This window comes from Acomys russatus, chromosome 12 (assembly GCF_903995435.1).
Source record: "Acomys russatus chromosome 12, mAcoRus1.1, whole genome shotgun sequence".
Classification (NCBI taxonomy): Eukaryota; Metazoa; Chordata; class Mammalia; order Rodentia; family Muridae; genus Acomys; species Acomys russatus.
Window position 1 is genome coordinate 41,037,575 of NC_067148.1, and position 14,860 is coordinate 41,052,434.

Consider the following 14,860-nt stretch of genomic DNA (forward strand, 5'->3'; position numbering starts at 1 on the left):
ATCCTACACCGCTTCCCCCTGCTGCTACTAAGTTGATGATACTGAAGAGCAGCTTCTCTTCTCTCCAGCGTCCCACATGGCATCAAGGTGACCCCGGTCTCCATTTCTCCACGTTATCCCATTTTCCCTAAGCAATACTGGACTATCATAAATCATAGTTATTTAATTCTAATCACAAATAAAATATAGTACTAAATAGAAAGGGCCTATCAAAAAATTTTTTTTAAAAAATGACAAAGAAAATAGGCATTTCTGTAATCCCACTATATAGAGAGGACAACTGACTTTGGTACACATCCTTAAATTCTATTTGCACAAGTAAACCCTGAAATGCATTATAGCCAACATTTTTTCCATCTAACTGTTTTTAATTTAATCTTGGTAACTGTCAAGTGATAGATTCTCAGAGGAAATCTTATATCCAACATATCCATGTATTGAAAAGAAGAAAGGCTGAAAAAAAATCAAAGGGTTTTCTTTGTTCTGAGAAAATTAGAGAGACCAAATTAAGTCACAAAAAATAGAAGGAAAGGAATGAACAAAACCAAATCAATACAAATTAAGTTATAATAGATAGAGCCATTCAAATCCAAAAGTTGACCCCTTGAAGTTTTTGTCTCTATATTTAAGAAAGACAAAGACCCTCTGAATAAAAAAGAGAAGGCAGAAGTAGCCAATGCTGGGAACAGAATGGACATTAACACCATGGCTGTTTGCATCTTACAAATGTTAAAATGAGAGGAGAATATTGTGACAGCTTTATGCTAAAAAATTAAAATCCAGGTGAAATAAATGAATTTCTCAAAGATACGACTTCCCAAAACTGACACAAGAAGAAATGGAAAATCTGAAGTCGTATCACACATTAAGAAATGAACTCAGGGAATTAGAATCCTTTTTCTAAAGAAAATTCCAGACGTATTTACCCGTGAATGCAACCAAACTGCTAAAAATACCACAGTATTACTTTTGAATAAATCCTTCAAAGCATAAAAGAAGGAGGAAGATTTTGTTAGTGATTTTTATGAAATCTTGGTGTAAAAGTCTAGTAAGAGTTTTGTATGAGAAGCATGTTACACAGTGGTTTCATGTAAGAACATGTACAACAGTCTAAACAAAGCCATTACCAAGCCAAGCATGATGATGTGCAGAACAGAAGGCCAATCACAAACACAACCTTGGGCTTGACAATTCAAGACTGGCTTAGTGCTTAATAGTCAATCAGTTTTTATACAGTTACAGGAACAGCTTTAGCATAGGAAGTGTATGGAGAAACTGGGGCATCCGTACACTGCTGTTGGAAAGGTAGTTTCTGCCAACTGAGAAATTTCTTATATTTGGGTATTTGTCTCAAATGCTTGTGGGAAGACAAATTCACCCCAAAACCCTGTACATGAATGCTTGCATGGCAGCTTTATTTGAAATGGTGAATACCATTACATATCTTCGTTAGAGGAATGGGTAAATAAACTGTGGTACAACCACAGCATGGAATGAAAAAACAAAAACAAAAACAAAACAAAACAAAACAAAAAACACCGGGCCATTGCTACACAAATAACCTGGGATTCGTCCATGGAATCACACGGAGTGAAGAAAGCCACTTGTAGAGATCCGTTCCAACTGTGCTATCCCACTCTGTAAGAGTCTGCATCGGCTGGCATTTTAGAAACAGAGGATGGATTTGTGGCTACCAGGGGCAAAAGAAGAATTGTAGGAGAGCAGGAGACTTGGCTACAACAGGGCTGTGTGTAAAGGGGTCTTCTGGTGTTAGAGCTGCCGTGTGTTTTGACGACAAGCATAGATACTCAGATGGAAAAATTACATACAACTCAATGCAAATATGGGTAAAAGTATACTGAGGAACTCTGAATAAAATCAGTATAATGGCATAATAGTTATGCACAGTGTTACAATCGGAGGATAGTCTCTCTGTACTATTTCTTATAAGGATGTGAGTAATTACGCCAATAAAAATTCAATTCAAATCATTTAGTTAAATCCAACATGACAGCAAAATGGAAGAGAAAGGTGACTATCTCAACATATAGAGAAAAGTGCTCGATACACATTTATATCCCCACATATCAAAAAAAAAAATTGTAGCATGCCAAGTCTTGGAATTAGGTCTTACAATTTATCTCACATGTTTCTCTGTTTGTGCATGTATATGTGCACAGTTGTGTATGTGGGCATGTGTATGTGGGTATGCATGCCCATATGTGGGTGTGTGTGGAAGCCTGAAGTTGGGAGTTTTCCTGGATCGATCTCTACATTGTTCATTGAGATGGAGTCACTCAGTTGATCCCAGAGCTTGAGGATCTGATCAGTCCAGCTAGGTAGCTTGCCGTGTGTAAGTGTGCAGGCATGTGTGTGTGTGCACATGTGTGTGGGGTGTGACGTGTGGGGCAAAATGGGTGGGTAGATGGGGAGGATCCCTGTCCTCACCTTTGAGTGCTAGAATAACACAGGCCCAGTTGGTATTTACGTGGGCTTTGGAGACCCAAACTCTGGTCCTCATGCTTGGATGCCATGAACTCTCCCTATCCCCCCAGATGAGTTTTAATGTCATGAAGTACATTTTCATCAACCTCACATGGACTTTTGCATTGGCCAGCCGTGTGCTGAGTGTTCTTCCGCCGGAAGTTTGGCATTGATCTTGTTTGTGGTTATGTCTATTCAGCATTGTAATGAATGGGCCAGCCCAGGGTCACGAGGCAAGAAGAAGTAATAAAAACAATGACAGTTGTAAATAGATCACACTCGTTCAAAGAGGCTATGATTATGAACATACAGAATTACAGGCAACACTTAAATTTTGATAGCAAGTTAATACATTTCTGGATGTGTTATCAATATAAAAGCCCAGTCTTATTCTATATATCAGCAATGCATTGGTATTCAGGTCTCAAAGAATAAAATTCACAATGTAAAGACATATACCTCAGAGTAAACAATAGGAAGGGTGTATAAGAGCTGCAGAGACACTCACTGGTAAATTCATTGCAGTGCAGTTCCTAAAACCCAGATATGAACCAGCATAGCCATCCACCAGCAGATGGAGGGACGAAGGAGATGGGATCTGTATATACAATGGAACCTTATTAAAGCACAAAGGATACAATTATGACATTTACAGGAAGATGGACGAAACCAGAGATGCTCATGTTAAAGCAAGCCAGGTTCAGAAAGACAAGTCCCACTCATTTTCTTTCATACACACAACCTAGGACTATTTTGGGGGAGAAGATGGGGGGCCAGCAGGAGGGGCACAGGAGATGGAAAAGTGTGTGTGTGTGTGTGTGGGGGGGGGTGTGAATGAGCAAAGCTCAGTGACACACATGAAGAAAACGCCACAGTGAAACATCTTGCTCTGTGTCCTAAAAGTTAATTAACACGTGTGAGATGCCTGTGCACAAAGGACAAAGCATCGTGAGAAGATTTAAAAGTCTGAGCTTCGTGCTGGGAAATGTAACTCCATGGGCTGGAAAATCCAATAGTGTGAAGATGCCAGCTCTGCTCTAGTTAATATGCAGATTCGATATAACGCACATTAAATATCGGGCGTTTGGGTAGAAACAGACAAACCGACTCTAAATTTAGAAATGCAAATGGGCAAACCTGTCTATGACACTTGTGGAGAGAGACAGGGTGAGCAGGGCACTGTATGGACATGGAGTCTTTAAGCGCCTTGGATGACGGGAGGCACTGACAGAATGAGGCTTTTAATGCGGCTGATCAGAGCGGTGCATCTCTCATCAAGGTTTTCAGTGTTATTTTTGAATGCTTGTACTGACAACACAGAGAGCCCTGCAGAGGAGCAGGCAAATGAGTCTTTTTAAATGAATGGTCCTGGACTATTGGGTCCACTGTATGTTCATACAGATTAAAAAAAAAAACAAAAAACAAACAAACAAACAACAACAACAACAACAAAAAACCAAACCAAACCAAACCAAACCCCAAAACTTAAGCCATTAGCTGAAGTAGATATGAACCTGGTATGTAAAATAACCAGACATCTAAGAGACATTAGCAAGTAGAGCCCCATAGTCTTGAGGCAGTTGAAAAGTCCCCTCACAGGACACAGCGAATGTTGTATTCCCACGGAAAAAACGGATTAGCAAAGTGACTTAGGTTCATCAAAAGACCATCATAACGGCTGTATTTGTGGCTCATATACCCACAAAAGTTTCCCCTGGGACACAATAAATTCCAAGAAGCCTAAAGTTGGTAAGAAACAGATTGACCCAGTGGCTAAGGGGCCAACCAGCCCAGGCACCTTATACAGACAGAAGCAGACGAACCTCAGGCTAGGGAGAGATGTGCCACCCCAGATGTCACCAAGGTAAGGAAACTGAAACTTCCTGGTGATACTGGCTCCCACTCCAGGGCAAGGGCAGTGAAGACAGCTTGTCACTCCAAGTGTGGAGAAGATGTGGAGTAGAGAGAGTCTGTCTGTCCTGGTGGGGAAATGCATAGCCACGGCAATAAGCCATGGCACTGCCAGTCACCTTGGAGGATGCTCTAGCAGGACCGCAGTGGCTCTTTCAGGTGCCTCCCTAACAGGGCTGTAGACATGCATGTATACATAGAGAGGTTTCCACACAGGCGTACACAGCAGCATCACACAGAGAGCCCCCTTACTTAAGGACATAGTCAGATTCTTTCTCTCTCTCTCTTTTTTTTAAAGATTTATTTATTTATTGTTATGTATACAGTGCTCTGCCTGCATGTACACCTGCATGCCAGAAGAGGGCATCAGATCATATTATAGATGGTTGTGAGCCACCATGTGGTGGCTGGAAATTGAACTCAGGACCTCTGGAAGAGCAGTCAGTGCTCTTAACCTCTGAGCCATCTCTCCAGCCCCAGTCGGATTCTCTTTAACAGTGAAATAAACTCTAGTTGCAGTGTTCACGCAGTGGTCCTGCTCCACAATGACAGTGGCTGAATGCTGCTGCACAAGAAGGCGGAAGAGACTCCGCTGCAATGCGGATGAGTAGGAGGCAGGCAGGAGCCCCCACATGGCTTGCGTCTAGGTGAAGTTCAGAACCAGCCGTGACTCATCCGGGCTGTTGTCTCAGGTGGGGATAGACAGTATCTGGGGGAGCTGGCCCATCTGGTGCCTGGGGGTCCTTTTCTGTATTGGTCAGCACTCAAGAAACACAAGAGCGTTTACCCCCTCTAAGGTATTTGCGTTTTGGTAAAAGATTTTGGAAAAGTTTCTCTTTCAAAAGAACAATGATATTTCAGGAAGATGAGCGGGTAGTGTTAATTGGACTGTCAAAAATCTATCACCCGTCACCTACCTATTTTCAATCATCTATCATCTATCTATCTATCTATCATCTATCTTCATCTATCTACCTATCTATCATCTATCTATAATCTATCTATTCGTCCTCCATATATCTACCCTACCATGTAATCTTCAGTGTCATTGCTTGGAAACACTGGATTTACTTGAATTGGACATTTGATTTCACAGCCTAAGAACTGCTAACCTATCTTCATGTTTCTGCCCGTGGTTTAGGCTGGCCACACAGGCAGCTCATTTCTCCCCTTCTCTTGCAGTTGGATGTAGCTATGTCCGTGCCGAGAAGGAGACGATGATATGCACAAAGCACTCTGGGTCTGTCTCAGAAAGCCTTCTTCATCCGGCTCATCTACAGGCAGGATGCGATGTCTGGGGTGACCTTTGGGAGGTGCTGGGTGCACCCACAACTTAAATGGCAGAGAAGTGCTATGGTATGAAACTTTGGGAGTTGGTTGGTGACAGCAGAAGTACATTAATTTGTATGTTATTGATCCAGTGTTGAAGGCCCACTTGCCCTAGGTCTGGAGACATAACAGCAACATGGTCAGAATCTTGCTCTCCTGACTTCTTCCAGTTCAGCTTGGAGAACAGAGAGCAGATGCCTAGATGTTGTATTCAAGACTGGGAAAACACAGAGCAGGCGTATACAACCGAGTTACTGGGTGGGGCATGACCAGCAAGCTGGTAGGTTTTGTGCCAGGAGCATACAGCATCCTGGGTGGGGCAGAAGCAGTCCATCTTTCCCAGCAGGCTCCTGGGGGCACAGGCATAGCCTGGCCCAGATGGCCCTGTGGGTTGCTAACAAAGATCAAAGGCAAACATCCCCCCTGCTGTCTGGGATAAAGGCAGCCTTGGGCTAGAGAGGGCTCTGGCTCAGACACTAAAGCTGGGGTTTATGTAAGCCAGGATGCTCAGAGAACCACATGCCCAGTGGGAGCTGGTGGTGCTCAACCCTGTAGCTATTCATGTCTTGTGTCTTGTGTTGTGTCTTGGCCTTTCAGGAGAGAAACCCCAGCATGCTAGTCTGTCTTCTAGGTGTGCAGCGCTACTCCTTGTCTCCTCCCAGTGTCCATCACGGCTGAGGCTCTGTAGATCTCTTGTCCTCGGAGTGATAGGAACTCAGACATTGAAGAGTAGTCTAGAGTCTCCCCAGGTCTTTCAATGGTTGAAGAAGAAAACAAGGCTCCAGTCCATGCAAAACTCCTCCTGCTGTCTGGTCAGACTTGGTATCTCAGGACTTGTCTCCCACTGGCGTCTCTGGGCCCTGCTGCTTAGTGGAGATGCCCTCACAGGGTGGCCTCTATCCCCTGTGCTCTCCCCTGGGGAGCAGCTGTGGGTTCAGGCTAGCAAGCTTGTGAATGAGGTCCAGCTGGGAGCTGGGGTTCCTGCGTCAGCCCTTCCTGCTGCAGCTGGGGTGTCCTTTGACTCCCATGAGGAACAGGAAGAGGATGTTTACACAGAGTGTAGCAAGTAAACAGTCAACAGGATCCGAACACCTGCCTAAGTATCTTTCTGCATTTAATGCACTGTTTTGGTTTGGTTCCTGCAGCAGCTCCCGGATGTGGCCTGAGGCCCAGAGTTGTACAGGTCACAGGCACCTGCCCTTAGCCTTCTGAGGAAGTGAGGACCTCAGGGCTGAGTGTATGCATGTGTATGAATATGTGCACACATGAGTGTGTGTTTTTATGTCTAATCTGTGTATATGTATATATCTGTTTTTATGTCCATTTCTGTGCACATCTGTAGTGGATGGTATGTGCATGTGTATGAACATTCTGTGTACATGTGCATACCTGGGTATGTGTATGTATTTGGCATGGTTTGTATGTGTGTGCATGTGGGTTTATGAATGTCCCATGTAGCTGCACATGTAACCTGCACACAAGCATGCAAAGTGTTTGGTCTTCTGTGAGCATGTGTGCCTGTATGTGTGGGCATGTTTATATGTGTACAGGCTTAAGGTGGACTCAGCACTGCCCCACTTGGCCCAAAGTAAAGCACCATGACCCTCCTAATAGGCCTTCTGTCTGGTCTAACTTCCTGTCCGGTTGGGGCTTGAGGAGAGGATGGGGACAGGGCTCCAGGGATGAGGCCAGGGTATTTCAAAGGATCTCCAAGTTCTGGAAGGCTACAGAAGGACAGCTCTTCAGGTCCTCTACCCCTCTCCCCCAGAAGCCTGGTCTCACCCCCATGCAGGGGGATACCTAGCTGTAGCACTCCTGCTTGGCAGAGCTTGCAAGCTACTGACTAGTAGATGGAGTTACCTTGGGCTGGGCAGTTTCTGACTTTCATGCTTGCCTTAGCTTGCTTCATTCCCCAGTATAGCCCTACTCACCAAAGCCTAAGTTTATGGCCATTAAAATGCTGCACGTGCATAGAGCTAGCTTGCCTCACATGTGTGTGGCCCTGGGTTTGACACCCTCCTCTGCCAGTGCTCAAACAAAAATAAAAATGAAATAAAAAAGAACTCTGTTGTGTAAAACTGACAGAGAAGGCTGAGATACCAAGTCTGAGTCAGGCGGAGTCCTTGGTCCATATGAGTAAAATTGGCTGTCCAGTTGCATTTAAATTGCTGAGTCTCTAACCTTTGGCCAACAACAGGAAGAACAGTTTGTTTGTTTTTTGCCAAGAGGAGAAACTGAGTTAAATGCCTCAGGTAATGGACAGTCATTCAACACCATGGTGTGGTTCAAAGGCCATACCTTCTCCAGAGCCTGGTTCCCCTTATCTTCACAATACCCACCATGAGGAGGGCCCTGACTAACATCTACTCTGCTGGGCTGCATTCTTGCATCCCATGGGTTTCCTAGGTGATCCCTGGATCCCATGAGTTTCCTAGGTGACCCCTGGATCCCATGGGTTTCCCTGGGTAATCCCTGCATCCCATGAGTTTCCTAGGTGATCTCTGCATCCCATGGGTTTCCTAAGTGATTCCTGCATCCCATGAGTTTCCTAGGTGACCCCTGGATCCCATGGGTTTCCCTGGGTGATCCCTGCATCCCATGAGTTTCCTAGGTGATCCCTGGATCCCATGGACTTCCTAGGTGATCCCTACACCCCATGGGTTTCCTAGGTGATGCCTGCATCCCATGGGTTTCCTAGGTGATCACAGGGATGTGGGTTCAGGAGAAGCCTGTTCTCCTGATTTTGCACGCTCTTCATTGAGCTGTGCCAGCTGACAGTTCCCAAGGGAGTAAAGCTAGTGGCAGTAATCCTGGCCTTTCAGCCCAGCCTCTGGGGTCACCTAGAGTTTATCTGTGCCCTCAGTTTGCACAGCATTTTATTAATGTTCTTGACTACTGGGTGACCCAGTGGCTTCCTGAGCACCACCTAGGAGGTTATAGTGCCTGGAAAGATCTAGAAGACAACTGGGCTGCAACTGAACCTCCAAGGAAACAGGATTGCTAAGAGACCTATGCCAGCCAATGAATACTCCCGGAAAGGGCTGCTTCAGGTTCTCCGAGATGTGTATTTTGGTTCAAGGTCCTCCGGGCTTTCCAAATATTCCCCAGACAGCTGGCAGCTGGTTCTAGCCCACAACTGTTTCCCACTTCTGCTTTTACTACCATCGTCCCTCATAATCAACACTTAAGGTTTCAGGCACACCAGGATCGTCTTGCCTCTGTGGCTTAGGTCCTACAGTGATGAGAAATAGCATAGCATGGGCACAGTTACCCCATGCTTGCCCACCACAGTTCCTGCCTCAGCCACTGATACAGACACATGCCGAGGGAAAGCCTCAAGGGCAGATTCTTCTACCTTAGGTTTCTTAAACAACTGATTTCTGAGGCAAGGTGCTTGTCAAAGGTCTGGTGGTCCCCGGGGCATTTTGTGAGGGATGCTGGGATGCTAGGCAGTGGTTTGGGAACTTGGATCTCGTTCTTCACAAGTGCAGGCTGGGTGCGGAACCACCAGACAACTTGAGTTCCACTCTAATCAGATGCAATTCCATAGAAGATCCCTTTAATGAGGGTTAATGACGTTAATTACTGCCCCCTCACTTAGAGCATGCTCAAGAGGGGCTAATTGCTACATAATGGCCCAGGAATAACTGAGACCCTGGCAGAACTGCAGAAGGGAGTGTCCCCTCTCCTCACCCATCCCTCCACCCTACCCCCACCATCATGTCACCTTGCTTCCTCTCCTTACACAAGCCTTCCAGTACCTCCTGGGTTCACTGGCAGGGAGAGCTCAGGCTGGGTCTTAAGTGTGATTTCAGGCAAGTACACCAAGTTTGACCGCTGCAACTGCTTTGTGGAATATGGCAGGACAGACTTCCCACAGCAGCATGAGTGACAAGACTCTCCACTGTGCCCCTGACCCCTGCAAAGGGGTGCAACACGGAATGCAAAGAAAGCATAGGCAGCTGCCTCCACCGAAGTTTCGCTTCTAGGAATTTCTCTGGTAGAACTGTGCTTTCTGGTGCACCCAGAGCATGTCCAAGGCTTGAGGGTCAGGGTGGGTCCCTGTGGCTGCTCATTTGTGCTGCCCATCTCCTACAGACTCAGACTGGGACATGTGTGGCTGGCTGGAGAACACGGAGCCTTCCTGTGTGTCGTGGCCGTACTTGCTGGGTCCTGGAGAACCTGGATGACTGGCCTGGCCTGTTAGTGGGAGACATGGTGACCCTGTGTTGTACCCCAAACTGTAAGATGGGGTATCCTTAGTACTGAAATGAAATCACCCATCTCAGTTATCTCTTGCTGTAATTAAGCCCTCCACACTATTTTAAAGTGCAGTTTCCCACCAAATAGCCTGTCATGTTTTTGTAAAGTTTACATTCTGTTTTGACCCCTTAACTCATCTATCCTCAAATATTTTTATTTAATCTCTTTATATCTCATTTAGATTTTGTTTTATTTGTACTTACCCTGTTTTTATTTTTAAAAACTATTATTTTTAATTATGTGTGTCCATGTGTGGGTTTCTGTGTAGGTATATACACGTGAGTGTGGGTGCCACAGAGGATGTTGGGTTGCTTGGAGTTGGGATTAGAGATATTTGTGAGCGTTGTGCGTGCTGGGAACTGAATCCAGGCCCTTCTCAAGTGCATACACTCTCTCAACCATCTCTCTAGTCCCTCTCCCATTTTAGGTTGTGGTTTTTGCCAAGTCTTTGGCTTACAGAGGTCAGCTAGCTTCTAGAAGCCAGTGGTCAGTGCAGTGGTCCAAATGGCAGAGGGGCCACCACACTTTGTGAGTTTCATGTAAACACTAGGAAACTGGCCGAGTCCACAGTAAAGATATTTTGTTTTGTTTTTTGTTGTTGTTATTGGTTTTGGTTTTTTGAGACAGGGTTTCTCTGTGTAGCCTTGGCTGTCCTGGGCTCACTTTGTAGACTAGGCTGGCCTTGAACTCACAACGATCCACCTGCCTCTGCCTCCCAAGTGCTGGGATTAAAGGCAGCGCCACCACCACCCGGCCACAGTAAAGATCTTGCTTAGCTCCACCACCAAAATTACGAGGTCAGTTCAAGGACAACAGCTTTATTTCATTATGTGATACTCATTACTACAGCAAATGATTAAATTATTAAAATATGTGCAATAAAATATACAATGAATATGGGTTAATAAACAGCTAGTGTACCAACAATACAATTATGGTGCTCTCATCACAGGAGAGATCTCCCTGTATGTTGTAATCTTGGCCCTAATACTGACAAGTGTGAGACAGTGTGGGAGTGGAGAAAGCAAACTTGAATTACAGACAGACTGCATGAATTAAGGGACAGTGGCAAGCAGTAGGAATGGCTGTAAAGGGCATCTCACTTGGTGTCCAGCCTCCTAAAGGATAACTGAGCAAACTGGTTAGTGTGCAGGGCCTGGGAGCGGCTGCTTGCCTCTTAGCTTCTTCATAGGCTTCCCCAAGAGAGCAGGGGTGAGCCTTTCCCCGATGAGGTGGGGCCATCACCATCTCAAAGACGCTCAAGGTGGCTCCTGAGGAGGAAGTTACTTCTTTTTCGCTATTTTTCCTTTCTTTTTCCCTTTCTCCTCCTTTTCTTTGCCGCCACCAACTGTTAGTGACAATATTCGCTTTTTCCCCAGAGGGGTTTTGGCATACCAGTTCTGAAAGGAAAAGATATTTAGAAATGATCAAACAACATGAATATACTGAGATAATCCCGGAGGTAAAGATGCATCTGCTAAGAAAGGGATGGTAAGGGGCCGTTAGACACCGGGCATTTGGTGTAAGCTCAGTACAAAGGCCTCATTGCATTTCTGGCTTGTAATTCTGTGAGTTAAAACTTGTCCTCTGGTAGTTGGTAGTTTCAGAGAACCACATATCAACTCCTACCCACAGTCCTGCGTAATTAAGACTGCCTGATCGCTTTCCTGGTAATGTGGATGGCTCCTGGTTCACATGCTGGCTAGCCATTAGTAGCTCAACTGGTTAGACATGCATGGCCACAGTGGTCAACATCCTTTGAGGGAGATGCTGTAGGAAACATGATACTGGTAATATTTTACTTAAAACTGGAGAAACTTTTCAATTTATAATCTTACAGATAATCTAAGCAAATGATTATACTGCATGCTGTTTGTCAGTTTTATTACAATTCGGTTAAAAAAATTTCTTCCTCCCTCATCTGCCCATCTCTTTGTGTGTGTGTGTGTGTGCATGTGTGTGCATGCATGTGTGTGCACGCACGTGTGGGTGTGCACCCATGTGCATGTAGATGCCCGAGAGGCCAGAAGAGGGCATCTTGGAGCTGGAATGTTAGCAGTTGTACATTACTTGATGTAGATTCTGGGAACCAAATGTGGCATGGTTTGACTTGTCCAAGTTGCTCTCTGTGAGTGGGAGACTATTTCAGTCATTTGTCTCAAGATATCTTTGTTTCCTCCTGTCACTAGTTTGCTCCTGTGCTAGTTTAGCTGGGTATAAATGTTAGCTAGATGATCGTTTTCCCCCCAGCACTTAGATGGTGTAAGTCACTGTTTTGTGGTATCTCTTGCTACCAAAGAGATGTTTGATTTCTCATGCTTTGTTTGTTTGTTTGTTTTAGCTTACTTTGTTATCTTGTTCTTAGCCTTGTAGTAATTGACAAAAATGGATTTTCTCCTATTTGTCTAGCTGGCTGCCTGGAATTTATTTTTAATCTGATAGCTCATGTTTTTAATTTGGGAAAATTTTTTACAAGTATTACTTTAGAGTTATCTTGTATTTTTTTCCATCTGGGAGTTCTGTTAGTCAAAGGTCAACTCCTTTTAAATGGTTTTCTTTTACTTTTATAGGTTTTATCTGTTTTGTTTTTCTGTGATGCCTTCTTGAGGGAATTCCCCAGAGTCAATTTTCAGTTCTGTGATTTGCTCTTTGACCTTACTTATTTAGTCTAGAGTTCACACTCCTCTTAGCTTTTTGCCATTTAATTAGCTATTTTTTAGTATTTAGTAAAAATACATTTAGTTAGTATTTTTTCAATTATAAATTGTTTTATGATTTTAAAAGAAAATTATCTCCTATTATTTAATTTGGTATTTTTTCTATTTCAAAAACACATTTTTAGTGGAAGTTATGTTTTCACTTATTTTCTTGAACATGTAATTATATGCATTCAAAGCATTTTGTCATATTATTCTTTAAATTTTTAAAATTATTTTTTGAGACTGTGTAATATAATGACACCATTTACTCCTTTTTCTTATCTCCAAACTTTCCCATATACCCCGCTGGCTTGCTCTCTTTCAATTCCATGGCTTCTTTTTAAATTAACTGTTGTTGAATAAACTGTATTTTCTACAGTGTTTTCCTGTTTTGGTTTTCCACATTAGTTTTAAAGGATTGTGGCTGTCTGTCCATAGTTTTAGTCTCTGTATCTCTTCTTCCCATTCACATAATTAAGTAGGTATGTCTAGTCAACAGATAGCATATTCACTGAATTTTTACTTTAATGTTTATTTTCTTTTCAGTATCAGATATTCTATTTGGTTCCTTTTTCTCTTTGTGACATTTCTAGCGTTTTGTAATTTAATTGTATTTAATATGTAGTTGTCTCTCAGAACGTTCTATAAGCTATTACTAAGTTAGATATAGTTGCCCCATGTTATTTCTTCATGGGTCATAATGCTTTTATTGTGAACTTGTCTTCATCGAGAGTTATGTTTCTTGTAGGAACTGGATGTTCCTTGACGTGGATGCACTTCTGCATAGAACATTTTTTTTCTCTCTCTTTGCTTTTGATATGATTTCAGGGGTTTTAATGATCACATAACTTTTTTGAAAAATGTTAGCATTTTGAGTTGGAATTCTGGTGTCCTGGAGTAGCATTGATGTGGCTCCTTGACAGACAATGTGCTGGCAAGGTCTTTGACACCATATAGAATGTCTTGAACAAATGCCCTGGCGAGGCCTGAATGCATTTCAACTCTGCGCAGGGTCCACTGCCTGTGTCCAAGGCTCCTGCACATGTACATCTTATGTTGGCCTGTGTGAGAGCTACCTAAGGACCCTCCTCCTCTTAGCCTTGGCTCTATTTTTAATAAGTGAAGTGGTCAAGGGCTTCCAGTATTGAGTTCTTCATTTAGAGACTTCAGGATTCTGCGGCATAGGGTCCAGCTAATGGACTTTGTTTTGGAGTAAGGCCATGAATCACGGCTCTGCTGCTCTCGGCTCAGTTCTTGGTGGAGTTACATGTTTCTGGTATCGTTTTTTTTTTTTTTTCTTTCTTACTGCTTTTTTGACAAATTGCTCAAATCAGTACTCAGAGCAATACATTTAGGGCCTCACAGTTCTGGAATGGTCTCACTGGCTTAGGTCCAGGCATTGGTAAGGCTGTGTGCCTCCTGGGAGAGGCTGATCTCTTGCCTATGGCAGCTTCCACAGACCTCTGTGCTTCTGGTGGGTGGGTCCCTGTCTCTCCATAAGCTGTGACATTAGGGTACTTGAGATGCCAGTGAGTACCCCTCCAATTGCCCCCTCTCTAGTCATCTGCTTACAGGGTTCTGTTGGACTCTCTAGACTAGCTCAGGCTAGTCTGAGGATCTTAGGGTTAGCCAACAGTAAACTTACTCGCCCTTTGCCTTGTGAGCTCTGTGTATCAAGATCTCTTTGGGGGGGCTCTTATTTACTCACCCCCACCTCTTTATAGCTCAGGCTATAGAAGGCTGTGAGGTCTAAATGATCCTACCATCCATAGCATTGTGTGTTTTCTCCATCCTGTCCAAGGCTGTGAGCTCTGAATGGTGACATCGTTAGCCCTACACGTTCTCGCCACCACATTCCAAGGAACGGGACAGAATGTTTGCGAGGGCCTGGGAGCTCAGGAGACACATCCTCAGAAGCACAGTTAGGGAAAACTCATGGCCTAGTCATGCGGCATGTCAGCAGTGGTCCTCTCAGTATCCAGACAGGTGATGGCATCACCCCATGTGGCCATCTGTTCAATAAATGTGTCACTAACAAATCTATCGAGCATTGACTTGGGGCTAGCACTGTGCCTGGTAAGTAGGCTAATGGTGGGGAAATGATTCCATTTCTTGAGAGAGGAATAGAATGAGTAAATCCACCAAGAATGGAGGCAAGAATGCATTTGTCTGTC

General features: G+C 44.1%; 1 protein-coding gene across 1 annotated transcript in view; it reads right to left on the reverse strand.

The window, feature by feature from the left end:
* Positions 1-10,996: 10,996 nt before the first annotated feature.
* The window catches only part of Iqca1 (IQ motif containing with AAA domain 1), a 112,741-nt gene continuing 108,877 nt past the window's right edge, over positions 10,997-14,860 (reverse strand). Inside the window, exon 19 of the mRNA XM_051154319.1 lies at positions 10,997-11,387. Within this exon, the coding sequence (XP_051010276.1) occupies positions 11,271-11,387 (117 nt within the window). The 3' untranslated portion in view covers positions 10,997-11,270. The remainder of the gene's footprint in view (positions 11,388-14,860) is intronic.